A 14,250-nucleotide genomic window follows, 5' to 3' on the forward strand; every position below is an offset into this window, starting at 1 on the left:
GAGCCCCGGCCCCTCCTAGAACCCTACGCGCTACGAGATCCTGTTGTGTGTCGTAAGGCTGGAGCCACGGGCGAGCCAACGATGTCAAAGAGTAAACACGTACTCGCCCAGCTCCTCCCCTCGTACAGCCCCTTTGACCTTTGCCCTTTGCCAAAACCCACCCCTGCCAGGGCCGTTCACCTTGTGCCCTGCTCTCACAACACAGACAGGGGGGGGATAAAGGAAGAAGGGGAACCAAAAATTCAAAACCACTGCTCTACAGATCTATATGGGTTTTTCTCTGAGCGTGAACGTGTTATGTGTGTGCGTGCGTTTTCTCTCTTGACACGTATGTACTCGTTTTGCTATCATATACAGTATGTTCCCTGGTTGACGGGTGTGAACCAGGGGTTACTTTTTTTTAGGTTGCACGGCGTAACCCACCGCTTTTCTCATCCCCCCTCCCGACCTCTAGGGGTCACCCTTTATGTCTGGGGTTTCGGGGAGGGGGTGGGGGGGAGGTGAGGTGGGAGATCCGCTGGTCTGATAGCCCCCCTCGTTTTCACCCACATGTCTCCTCGCCAGGTTTCCTTTGACCTCCTCCACTGTTTTTCAACTTTTCCGCCCATCTAAGCTTTAAAAAAAAAAAAAAGCTTTTAACTCTATTCCTTCCTCACATCTTTCCTTCCTTTGAGTTGATTTTCCTTGGGAGACGCAGATACAGACAGAGCAATAAGAGTGTGGGAGAGAGAGAGAGAGGAAGCGAATGTGTGATCAGCTGTCCGCCTGTGCCGACCATGCCCTCTCGCGTCTCTCAGCCGATCTCCTTCCACTGCCGGTAGAACTCCACCATGTTCTTCAGCTCCATGCCTGCCGCGCCCACCGCCTGGATGGCCGCCTGACAAGAGGAATGAACAGCGTGAATGTACGGTTAAAGTGGCTCTCTCTTTTGAGAACGACTTGAGACTTGTATTAAATTGGTCCCCATAAGAATAAGCCATTTCAAAAAGTATTGCCATGAAAATGGCTATGCATATGCATGACCCCAAGAGAAAGAAACCTATTCATTGCGGTGAGCCATGATCTCCCCTCTAGTGCCACCATCAGTCCAAATAAAGTAGTGACTCATACAGACAGGTCATGGGGAAGCTTGGCTGGTTCCCGGCTGTACTCTACGCGATGCTTGCTTCATATCACATCCGGGATTGTGTTTACTGGCCGCTGCCATGATAAATCCAATGCGACTTGGATAAAACAAACGTTACGTTCCAGTAAATACATTTTTGAGAAGTTTGACCATTTCAACAACTGACAAAACAAGTGGCCCGGATTTAATGTTTAGGTAATATAAAATGGTTCTGTGATATTAAGCGAGCAAAGTGTAGCGTACAGTACATCTGGGAACCAGCGGTGGGAATGTATGGTATGTTAGCCTATGCAATGCCATTATCATCACCAACTGACCTTCATGGGCGCGGACCGAGTACACAGCTCTTCCACCAGGTGGCCGGTGAGGATGGTCACCATGCCGGCTGTGTCTTCATCTCCGTTGCTCTGGGAGACAGTCAGCTGACGACAGCTGTCCACCATCTTATAGAGATGCCTGGGAACGGAGGGCAAGAAGTGCACAGGTTCAACGCTTCATGGACGCGTGGAGTTAAAGTGCTGTAAGTGGTACTTTTTGTTTGTTAAAATAAGCGGTCACCATGTTAAAATAATAGCTCTACACTCAGACAGCCATCACTGATATGGATTGTCTGATCAGTAACATGGGTCTCTCAGTCCCTCCGCTCTGCAGTAAACAGAAAATTCATTTTCTGGTATCCCGTTCCCACTTCCTCCAATCAGGAGAGAGAACTCCACACTGCAAAAATTGTCCAACAAAAATAAGAAATAAAAACTTGTTTTAAGCAAATGCGTCCTTGAAACAAACTTTCTTGAAATAAGTCTATGGAGATGTTCCCCTTCTTTGCAGGGCTATAACTTTTTAAATTGTATTGCTAAATTGACATTACTATGGCCCATTCAACATCAAGTATATATCGTTTAGGTTTAGGATGTAGCAACGTTCTACTTTTTCATTCACACATTCATACTAAAATATGGTCTAAAGTATAAATATGTTTTTATCATTTTCTGCAGCATTCCATAGAACGTGAGTTATAGCCATAAATACATATATTAGATCATCAAATGTAGTTTGATACCGATTGACGTCAGATTAAACATTTAAATTGTACAAGGTCTTAAACGTCATGCCTCATCATCTGCTGGTGACCGGAGGGGGGGGGGTTTATAAGTCCGTGGCCGACGTTAAATAATTTATGTAGTATGGGTGATATGTTGATCAGAGCAGTTTATATGTATAATAATAATCAAACACGCTGAAACTCAGCGCAGCTTCCTCGTAGCGTTGGGCGATCAGCGTGGAGCAGAAAGTTCGCTATTATGGGATGTCGATCTAGTTGGTCCAGTTCCAGGTTGTATAATACTATATACGTCCAAATCATGTTGTTTATCGAGTTATTGGCAACGGATCGATATCCAGTGTATCAAGATGGAGTCCCGGGAGCGAAAGCGAGTGGCCGGACTAAATATGGGTGAGCACCACTTCCGGCCACTCACTTCCGGTTTTGGCGATTCGCCGATCGGCCACCAGATGGCGGTCTTGAACCGTTGGAGTTGAGAGGAGATATACAGGAGATATACAGATGACAGATTTTTGAAATATTGATCTCAAAGACGCTGTACGACGGCATTGGCAGATTACGCATGGCGAGGAATGACGTCTAAAGTCGTCCTTGGCGATTAAAGGGTTAAGTGAGGGAACAGGAACGACAGTTTAATGCTCGACACCGAGGCTGTAGATTCCCTCAGAGAAGAGCAAATATTGAACTGCGTGACGCCCAGACCAGAGTTCATATCCCCACTTTCACAACAGCTTACCCTCCATCAACAAAATCCTGCATAATTTGGCCTTGTTCCCTTTGCAAAATTAAAACATGGTCAATATCTGAATTTCACCTCGTAACATCTGGGAGTCTGACTAATGCCTGGAAGACAATTGCTCTCCAACATTAGATTGATATGCATTCAAAATGATACACATCTATTCCAGCAAATATACGCTAAAACCTTAGCAAAAACCTTGCAACCAGGTGTGTTTATTCTAGCCCCTAAGCCTTCAGTCTACAGCTCTAACCATCACAAGTGGTATCACTGGGTGATGGAAAGAGGGTGCTACTGCACATGTGATGTAGAAAGCAGCCTAAGGGCATGCGTCCACCTATCTCACATTTCCAGCTGAAAAACGCTGGCAGTGCGCTGGAAGTACTGGGGTGGAGCGCTTGCGGTGAGAAAAAAAAAACGCAGCGCGAGCCTTTTGTAGATATGACAACGAGCTGTCAGTCACCAACCTACCAGATGAGGAGAGAGAACTCTAGCGACACCTACATGACAGCCATCTTGTAATAATAACTTTTATCGTATTTTACCGCCGCGGTTTTGTACATATGGTATATTTTAATATACTTTATTGTATATTAATTATATATATATTGTTATTACCTGAAACCACAGTTCGCCCTTTGCTTTTTATTAGCTTTTTATTAGTGTATTCGTGTAGTTATTATTATTATTTGTGCAGTCTCTTGTGGGTAGACAGGCAGGCAGCTCCGGTGTCAGGTTACAAACAGAGTGGTAGATATGATAGGGTGCGATTGGTTGTCTGAAAAGACGCTCAGCGCATCGCTCTGAAAAAATCAGAAAGTTTCAACTTTAAACGCTGTGTGCGGCCGCTAGGGATGGGTACCGAATTCGGTACTTTTGAGGTACCGAACCGAAACACGTCGGTACTACCGAGTATCGAATCAAGTGAGATACCGTTTTTTTTATCTTTTTTGTTTTTTACTTTTTTCTTTTCATGTCAACGTTCACACGCACAATATATGCTTACCTAGGATTTGACTTGATTCAACAACAAAGCAGTCGGAGCAATGGCAAGCCGAAAACTGTCGAAATTGTAGTTATTTGAAGTTTGGATTTTTTTTTCACGACTGAGGTAGGTCAATAAAATTTCTTGAGACTAAAGTACCGAAAAAAGGTACCGTTGGGTACCGGTATCGATTCACAGGTACCGGTACCGGTTCAAATGTGAAAGGTACCCATCCCTAGCGGCCGCACAAAAAAGCTGAAAGGCGCTGAAAAAAGAAGCCGACTGCAGCGCATTTCCGGCCGCATACGCTCCCTCCCCATTGGGATACATTGAAAAAAGATGCTTGCGGTCATAAATATGAGGCAGGTGGACGCGGGCCCTAATGCTGTATCAACGAGGCAAAATGCTGCTCTTTCCCTGCTGCCTATTAACTTGGACACAGACAGCTTACATTGCAAAGTAATCACATAATGCTAGTAAAGCAACCATGTAGATAAATGTGCTGCACTTAAACATTTGTTCAGTTGTAGCAATTCCACATAGAACGCTACACTGACCATGCCAACTGTGCTAGGAATTGATTAGCACATTAATTTGGAATGTCAATTATTTGCACTACTGTTACTGTAAGACCAGACGTTTCAAAGCATAAATGTCCAACCTCATAGCCAATTAGAATGTAGTATTAAACCGAGCTGCTGTATGAGATTCAGTACCAACAGGAATGTGTCTCGAGGCTTACCAGGCTTCGATGTCCTGCCGTTTCAGTTTATCTCTCTCAAAACTTCGCCCTGACTCCTTCTGGCAGCGGATGTACCTGCCCCAGGGATGTGAATATTATAAATAAAAACAGGAAATATGAAGGAAAACATTTAAAAACTGTACTCTCCATGAGAAATGAGTGACGTGTACTTTCATAAAGCCTGAAATCCTGGAAGAAGCACATCACTGCAGCCCTAAAATAAGTACTACTGATTAAAATAAGTACAACCTATTAGCCTCCATTAGGGCTAATCCATCACAGTAGTAAGACCAACTAAACACCCACCTGTTGCCTTTACGAAACTCAGACTCCAGAAAGCGGATGCCATCCCTTGCGCCAGCATTCTCCTTCTTCAACATGTCAAGTCCATCAATCACTGGCACAAACAAAAGGAATCCAAGTAAACATTTGAGCTCACACAAATAAACCCTACTAACTAACGCTACTCGTCATCAAGGGATGAAAGTAATTGAAAAAGGCTGATTATTGTATGATCCTCCAGGCAATGCCAGTGTGTGTAGTACTATACGGCACATACCAGCACTGGTCTCAATTTACTCAAATAAGTAATTTTTTTTTTTTTCTCCTCCTTTTTTCGGTGTTTTTCTCCCATCCCAATTTAGTCGTTATGCCAATTCCCCCCTCGCCTTCCCGGTCGTTGCGAGCATTTGCCCCCTACTTGTCAGTCTAGGGAGCCCTGAAGTCTATCTCCGATACATAGTAGACAGCCAGCAGCCTCTTTTCACCTGCCAGCGCGGACTCACTGGGGAAGTGTAACGCGTGGGAGGTCACACTACCTTCCCTAGTTCCCTCCCTCACTGTGCAGGCGCCCTGACCGACCTGTAGGAGTCGCTGTTTTACAACGACCAGGATACAACCCACCGGCTTCCCACCCTCCGACACTGCCAATAGTGTCAGTATGACGACCGACCAAGCCGGAGGTACCGCTGACAGCCGGATTCGATACCAGTGTCTCTGCGGTGGTAGACAGACGCTTAGTCCGCTGCGCTACCCGGCCGCCCTTCGTTCAAATAAGTTCTGAATAAAAACTGAAATGACAATTTCCTGATGGAGCTAGCCAAGATGAGGAGCACAGCACCTAGGCCTTTGTGCCAGTAGGCATCATTATTCAGAACATTATTACTATGTTCTATGTTCATTACTATTCATCACCTGCACCAATTCATCCGACCACATCACAGACGTTTCACTGTACTTATTTTATGCCTATTCTTATGTCTGAACGTTCTACAGTGCACTACATGTATACCTATTCTTATGTCTACACTTTATGCATTGTTTTTATTCTGTCAACTGTATACAAATTGTATGCCTATGTTCATTTTATGCTATTTGCTGTGGGGCACTTTGGGCTGCGGTCCATGTGTGAAAAGTGCTATATAAAGTTATTATTATTATTATTCTTTTTTTTAAAGTATGCATTGAAATGTCTGTAAGTCTTGATGACATTGAAAATGAGGGTGACCTTTTCGAGAATAAATAAAGGTTTGAAACCTCCGTTCTCATTCAACTACACTTCCTGTGCACTACCGGATCGACTACAAAAACCTTCTACTCACCTTCAAAGCCATCCATAATCTAGCTCATCTACATCACTGACCTCCTCCAGGAGTACACCCCCTCCCGCACCCTCCGCTCATCCTGTTGGACTTCTGACCATCCCCAGCTCACGCCTCAGCACCATGGGTGCTCAAGCTTTCAGCTGCTCGGCTCCCAGACTCTGGAACTCCCTGCACCCACATGGATCATTCAAATCCCAACTCAAAACCCACCTGTTCAAACTGGCATACTCACTATAACTGTACCCTGTGTGTCACTGTTTTATACTTCCTGTTTTGTTTTTAACTTCACTGACACTTTTGCCAAGACCACTGTTTTTATGCCCTGTAAGGTGACCTTGGGTGTTTTTAAAGGCACCTCCAAATAAAATGTATTATTGCCATTATGACCTCTTCTGCTTGTGCCTCCCGCTCCGTCCCCATGCTGCTGAAGCTCCCCAAGGACCACTTGACTTGACATCAATGTATTTCTTTAGGAACATGCTCAGCTTCCTCAGCCGTGTACAGACAGGAGCTTGAACCTATTGACTTTGCATTCGTTTGTGGCTAACTAGCTGACCCTTCCTCACCTGTGCGTGGGATGATGATGATGAAGCAACCACTGCCAGCCAGCTGTCGGAGGAGATTGAGGTGCTGGCAGAGGGCGGCCGTGTCCGGGACCAGGTAGGGGGACATGGACGACTGGGCCTTGGGCTGCTGCAGGCTGCCCTCTAGCTGAGACACCTCCAACTGCAGGGAGCAGAGCGGAACATCCCATAATTAAACATTATATAGATGTGGCTGTTTTGGCCGTATAGAGGAAGGAACAAATATATATAAAAAAGTAGTTTCTCAGAATTCTATCTTCAACACTATTATTAGAATGTGAGATTGTACACCTGAAAAGGTTCACTGGGTGATGAACTAGAAGACAATATAAATCAGTCTGTTAAACCATACAGAACTGAAGAACGCCAGAACAAAGTGCTACATTTTGATGGCTCATGAATACAATAATTTTTTTTTTATTGTGTATGTTGTATGTATGTATAAAAGTATGTTTTATTCTCCACCCATCGATCATCCATAGCAACACTACTATGTGGTGCTTTTTTCCTATTGCTAGGTTATTAGTGAGTTTTTCCTTACCTTATTTTTATTTTTTTATTTAAAATTTGTATTATCAGTTTCTTGATTTACAAACAAAACATCCACGTATAACATTACAATTGGCGGTCAAAATGATAAGAGACGGTACAATACAATTCGACAGATAAGAACTAAAAGATATAGTTGATAGTAGAAAATAATATCAAAATCAAATGAAGAGTTGACCTAAAATTAATTAACTAAAAAAAATATATATATATATATATATATATATATAAAAGAATAAAGTGACATGGGTTCTTTGGTACCTTCATAGTTCATTTTCATTTAGATTTATATTCATTTCGAGTTTTTCCTTACCTTCACTGGTGTGTTGCATTTATTTATTTTACATTTATTTTGGATTTCATGGTGGGTTTTTTGTTCTTGATTTATTGTGATCATGTTTCTTCTTGACTTGTGTAAAGAAGACCAGCCCATGGGGACATTAACTGTGATTGCGGGCTATACAAATACATTTGATTTGATTTGATTTATGTTGTGTGTGTGCATTTAAATTAGTGAGAAAGTGGGTTGCACGTCTTCCACAATAAACGAGTTGTCAGTTAAGCCCATGTCTGTTTTTGGTGCCTTTTGATGTTTAACACTTAATAATTACAAATAATTATAGATCAGTAAAACCAATCGACTTGAGTCACAACCATGCAAAATGCATGCATGGTCACTTCCACAGTGCCGTGCAGGGAAGCTGGAAATCAAAGGGCCTGACCTGCAGACGGAGCTGGGCCATGTCCCTCATCAGGCGGTTTCTGCGAGCCTCCTCCTCAGCCTGGCGGAGAGGGACAGTCAACATTACAATAGCAGACAGGGACAGTCCCAACGCTCACGAGGAGTCACTGGGTTTACAGTCATTAGTGCCGTCTCCCCTACATTCATTCAGTGGCGGGTGACCCTCGCTGCTGGACCGCTGCCCGCACAGCAAGAAACATGTTTAAGAACGATGGAAGATCCACCTCCTGGCCTTATTTCACTTCCAACAAACGCATATAGGACAATTACAGTACAACTGTTCCTATACGATCACTAACTAACTGTGAATTAGAGCCAATATTAAACACCAGTTACTTGACTGGCACCAAGAGCAGTAGTCCCCCAAGGTCCCCTTGTTTAAAAAGCTTGATGCAAAAATCAATGCTAATAGAATTATCAGTTGAATATATTCCTGTGGAACAGAAAGACTGATTATGAACGAATAGGAGTGACTTGCTGTGATCTCCGGTGGCTGGTTCGTTTTGGCTGTCACTCACCATGCGAAATTGGGCCTTGGCTTGCTGCACCAGATTGTCCTGTTCCGATTGGCTGATGCTGGTGAAAATGCCCGCCTCCGGGTTGAAGTGCAGAACGTTGCCCTGGAGATTGGTGAGGAAGTGGCCAAAACTGCGGATGCAACACACTCGCACTACACACTGGGGGGGGGGGGGATACAAAATAAATAAAAGATAGAGATAAAAGAGAAGACAGATGTGGAAATGCTTAATGTATATAATGACTTTACCCAAAACTTCAGCAGTACCTGAGAATACTGTTTCTAGCAGGATGTCAAGGAAAGAGCAGATGTGTTTGTTTGTGTGTGTATTAGTGTTATCAAAAATATCGATTTTTCGATACATATCGATTCTGAATATTTAAAACGGTTTCAATACTCATTTCCCGCAATATCGATATTTAATTATTCATAAAAATAAAAAAAATAATATATATATTTCTTTTTGTATAAGGAAGTTGTATTGTTTATTTCAATACCTGTAATAATACAGTAGTCCACACACACACACATGTGCATTCAGTTAAGTTGGAATATGACTGTAATACAAACAGTTCAGTTTGTCAGGTACATGCAACACAGATTACAGTGTTTACTTAATTTCTAAGATTATATCATTTAGTTATTTTGAAATGTGTGATCTAAAGATAAACAAAGGGTTTTAAAAGTGTTATATTTATCTTCTCTTAAAGTACCAGAGAGAAGCTGAGGAGAATCAACCAGCAACAAAAGCAACATTTATTTAAAAAAATATATATATTTATTTATCTTTTTTTTTACATTTTAAGATTGAACCTTTTCCCCCGTGGTATCGAAAATGGTATCGAATATCGATACTTTTCAAGGTATCGTATCGAAGTTCGAAATTCCAGTATCGTGACAACATTAGTGTGTATGTATGTGTGTGTATGTATGTATGTGTGTGTGTATGTATGCGTGTGTGTGTGTGTATGTATGTGTATGCGTGTGTGTGTGTTGTATGCTAATGGTCTTGATACCTGATGCATGATATTTGGCAGCCTAGGTCACAGTCATAAACTTGCGGTTAGTAGCACTAAGTTGAGGCCTATTAAAGAAAAATTACTAAATAACTAGCAAGATTCTGGCCAATTTCTGCTGCAATAGGTAGCAAGGCTTTTGTATCCTCTCTACACAGTATATGTATATATAAATATTCAAATAAAACGGGTGCGGAGCCAGGCGTGATGGGGTGAGGATGCGTTTCAGAACAGCTCTCCACTAACTTTGTAAAACATACCTTTTTACCCCTACAATCTTTGTTTTATTTTTGGTTAAGAATATCGACAGGTCAACTACTTTATAAACCTTTTTTTTGCGGATATGGCGAGCAACAACACACTGACTAGCTCTTCATGGGCTGCAGCTGGCGTGGTGGGGAATGAGCTAAGTGGAATTAGCTTGTTGGCCATTGACAAAATCCTAACGGCATCGCTTGAAGGCCTGTTCGCCAAGTTCTTTGACGTGTTGTCAATCGGAGACGGAGGAGATCAGAACGGCTGTTGATCCGGTGGTGGATGAGGTGGGGTTGATTCGCACAACAGCCTTGGCTAACGTTGGAGGAATTGCATTGCGCACTGGAGAGGCCTCAGGCCACAGCGTTCAGAGAGGGACCGGTCCGACAGGCAGACGGATCTGACCAGGGTGCAGGCTAGCCTAGCGAGGCCCGGTGGGGACCGAGGACCAGGATCGGAGGAGGTTTTGGTTGCTTGCCGTGGCCGAAGAGTTTTTGAACCTAGAGGATGACCCAGAATGTGTGCTAACGGCGTGCTATAGATCCAGCTGTGATGTGACCGAACGGAGCGGAGCTAGGTTGGCTAGCAGGATTTGAACTTTTGTCATGCTAACTAGCTAGTCTTAGTAATAAAATAAAGACAATTTTGATATTGATGTAATACTGGACTGGCCCGCAAGGCAGGAACAACATATTTTTTAATAAGCCAGGAAACAGATACAATAGCTGGCTAGCTGTACGGCAGACTATGGAGATATACAGCATTGGGCTAACTAGCCCTGCTATCCAGCCCCGATCATTGCACAAGCTAATCTCAACCCCATGCTTTAAGCTAACCGGACAGACATGTGCTTGAAATGACAATCTGTATTCAGTTCAGTTCAGTTATTTTAAATTTCGGGCTTTGGACACATAACAACGGTCATTCCATAAATCACCAACGTTTTACCAGCTGCTATTGCAGCATTGTCCAATTGTCCGAAAAGGGCTAGGGAGAAGCACTAGGCTTGTCGGGCCCTACCCCTGTATTGCACCAGGATGAAGCCCAACATTCTTACTACAATGGATATTGATCACTAATTTCTAGTTTGTTAATACAAATGTCTTACTACAATATTTTGGACTATACTGTTTGGGATTAACCCATTTAGACCTGATGCTGCGTGTGTGTGTTTATACATTGAAGGCTGGATGCTACATGTGCGTGTAGTTAGCTTTAAGACCTGATGCAACGTTTAGGTCATTTCAGACAGTGTCGCCATTTTCAAGGTATGCGAGTAATGAAAAGCGCTGTGATTCGCTGAAATACATGTGGGGGAATGCTTTGGGATTTTTTTTTTTTTTTTTATTAACACTTTCAGCGCCAGACCCGACATTTCTCGGGTTATCTCGCCAGCGGTTGAGCGCCAGAACCCGAGAAATCTCGGGTTTTCGATCGTTTTCATAATTTCTTTCTTTTATTATAATTTTTTTTTCAACTTCTTTTTATTTGAATAACAGGTGTACAGCAGATACATGTCCCACAGCACACAGCAATTATCTCACCCTCTGGTCCCTTCCCCCACCTGCGGCCAACAAAACTAAATAAAGACAGGACAATAATAAAATTCAAATAAACAATAATAAATAATAACAACAACAACATCATTGTTGTACAACAGACAGGCCTCTTACGTGTCTGTTGTACAACTTCTTCCACTAGGGAAACCCACCTCAAAAAAACACACAACCGGGGACACACACCAAGACCCCCGGCCCCCACCCCTCCCCCAACCAAACAGCAAAACCACCAATCGACACGGCCAGCATGCGGATATATTCACATACCGCCACTAGCCGTATCAATCAACAGCCCCCCTTGCTCAATCGAGAAAACAGCGGAGACCAAAGGTCCCGGAACATCCGCCCCCGGCCACGTTCCTCCAAGGTCAATCTCTCCAATGGAAGAAGCTGAGATATCTGATCTTGAAACATCTCAAAAGTGGGCGAAGAGTCATTTTTCCAAAACAGGAGAATACATTTCTTGGCAAAGTATGTTATAATAGGGCTGGGCGATATGACCAAAAACGTTAACGCGATAAAATTATAAAATTATTTTCATATAATTCGATATCGATAATTATCGTCGATATAATGTCCGTCAAGTTTAATTAACTTCTAATATGCTGCTGCGAATGTCTCAAGTCGAGTTGATGTCGTCATCAGTCCTCGCACGTTAGCAGTTAGCCGACAAGCGGAGTATCTCATGACAATAAATATGACACTAAAATACTCTCTTCCGCCACAATATATTGAAACGACGTCCACTCCCACACTATTATAAACGTGGCCTCAGAATTCAAAACACACACATACTCGGCACGTAAATATATAAAACAGTGCCGTGCAAGCTAGTTAACCTAGCCAGCCTGTTGCTTCTACGCGGTGTATTCCATGACAATGTGCTAAATATCACACTAAAATACTCTCTTCCGCCACAATATATTGAAACGACTACCACTGTATACCCCCACTACTATAAACGTGGCCTCAGAATTCACCACACACATACTCGGCACGTAAATATATAAAACAACGCCGTGCAAGCTAATTAGCCTAGCAAGCCTAGTTGTTGAGTGAGTCCTACCGCTCTGGGTCTCCTTCCGGGTCTCCGTCGATCTCGGCCATCTCCTTCACTGATTGGTTGTTAGCTGTTGTGCGTAGCACGTCATCACGTAAGGTTGGTTGTTGTTAGTGAGTGTGCTGAGCCGAGGCTGAACGGAGCCAAGCTTGGAAAATCAATATATCGAAACTTTGCGACCACGTTTCATGTTTATTTCGAGGAAATAATTTATCGCGATAGTTATTGTTATCGTTTTATCGCGGCTATGTTATAACAATCACTCAGAAATCTATATATTTTTTGGATCCATCTGGATCTCTGGTAATTCATTTAGTAAGTAGGCACATGGAGACAAGTCAAATTCCGTTTCCAATACAGATTTTGTAAATGAATGAATACAATTCCAGAATCGTTTTAGTTTATCACAGTGCCAAATCATGTAGAAATGTTCCTTCGTTAGTTTTACATCTAGGACAGTTTAATGAGTTCTCTAGACATTTTATGCATTTTTATTAGAGTTAGATACAATTTATGGATACATTTAAAATTAGCTTCTTTGATTTTGTTACTTGTAAATGGAAAGTGTATTCTATCACAAATATTTAGCCATGTATTTTCTTCAAATTTCATGGTTAGGTCTGTCTCCCAGATCCTCAACAAAGGCAAAAAAGATGAGTGACATTCTTTGGAGAAGATGTCATACAATTCACTAATTTTACCTTTAATTGTGGTCGATGACATTAGTATTTCTTCTATTTCATGTAATTCTAGTCTTAGTTTATTTTCTCTTCTCAGTATATGTATATTGTTTCGCATTTGTAAAATATTTAAAGAAATCAGTATTTGGGATGGCATATTCTGTTCTTAAATCCATAAATGTTTTTAACTGCATATTTGTGTGAAACAGGTCTTTGAATTGACTTATCCCCAACTGAGTCCATTTGAGTATATTAATTGATCTTAGATGTTTATCTAGATCAGGATTGTGATAGATAGGAGAGTATATGGAGGTACAATTGGTGATACCAAGTTTTTTTTAGCAGTCCTTCCAAGCACATAGTGTGTTAAAAACAGTGAAACAATTACAGTTTCTTATCTTTTTAAATTGTTTTATAAATATGAGAGAGTCCAATGGTAACGGGTCAACAAATTTAGCTTCTAGCTGAAATCACTGCGAGTCCCGTCTTCCCAACGACCATGACAGTAAATTTATTAATTGGGCTGACCAAAAATTATGTTTGAGATTGGGGAGACCGAGACCTCCCATGGATTCCGGCTTCATAAGTGTCAATAACTTTATCCTTGGCATTTTGTTGCACCAAATACATTTTGAGATGAGTCTATTCATAGATTTGAAAAATTCTGTAGATAAGTAACATGGTTTGAAATTTGAAATTTGAAAAAGGAAATTTAGTCTTGGAAGGACGTTCATTATTATTACATTTATTCTTCCCAGCAGAGATAATGGGAGTGTGGACCATTTACACAAATCAGTTTTTATCTTTTCTATAAGAGGACAATAGTTTTCCCTGTACAAGTTCTCTAGTTGCAGTGTAATGTTTATTCCCAAATATTTAAACCCTTCTGGAGACCAATTAAAAGGATATGTTTTATACATCGTTTCTGTTGGGGTCATATGCAGGAGACAAGTATTTGATTTATTAAAGTTTAACTTATATCCAGAGTATTTTCCAAATTGCTCTATTTCGTTATATAAGTGTGATAAG

The 14,250-nt window shown here is 41.9% G+C and overlaps 1 protein-coding gene across 1 annotated transcript in view; it reads right to left on the bottom strand.

Moving 5' to 3' along the window:
• Positions 1-471: 471 nt before the first annotated feature.
• smg5 (SMG5 nonsense mediated mRNA decay factor) overlaps positions 472-14,250 on the bottom strand; it is a 94,686-nt gene continuing 80,907 nt past the window's right edge. Inside the window, exons 16-22 of the mRNA XM_084336248.1 lie at positions 8,653-8,811; positions 8,115-8,174; positions 6,826-6,985; positions 4,962-5,052; positions 4,656-4,730; positions 1,444-1,582; positions 472-877 (exon numbers count right to left, since the gene is read on the bottom strand). Coding sequence (XP_084192374.1) covers positions 794-877; positions 1,444-1,582; positions 4,656-4,730; positions 4,962-5,052; positions 6,826-6,985; positions 8,115-8,174; positions 8,653-8,811 — 768 coding nt within the window. The 3' untranslated portion in view covers positions 472-793. The remainder of the gene's footprint in view (positions 878-1,443; positions 1,583-4,655; positions 4,731-4,961; positions 5,053-6,825; positions 6,986-8,114; positions 8,175-8,652; positions 8,812-14,250) is intronic.

This window comes from Notolepis coatsorum (assembly GCF_963971535.1).
Source record: "Notolepis coatsorum genome assembly, chromosome: 19".
NCBI classification, from domain to species: domain Eukaryota; kingdom Metazoa; phylum Chordata; class Actinopteri; order Aulopiformes; family Paralepididae; genus Notolepis; species Notolepis coatsorum.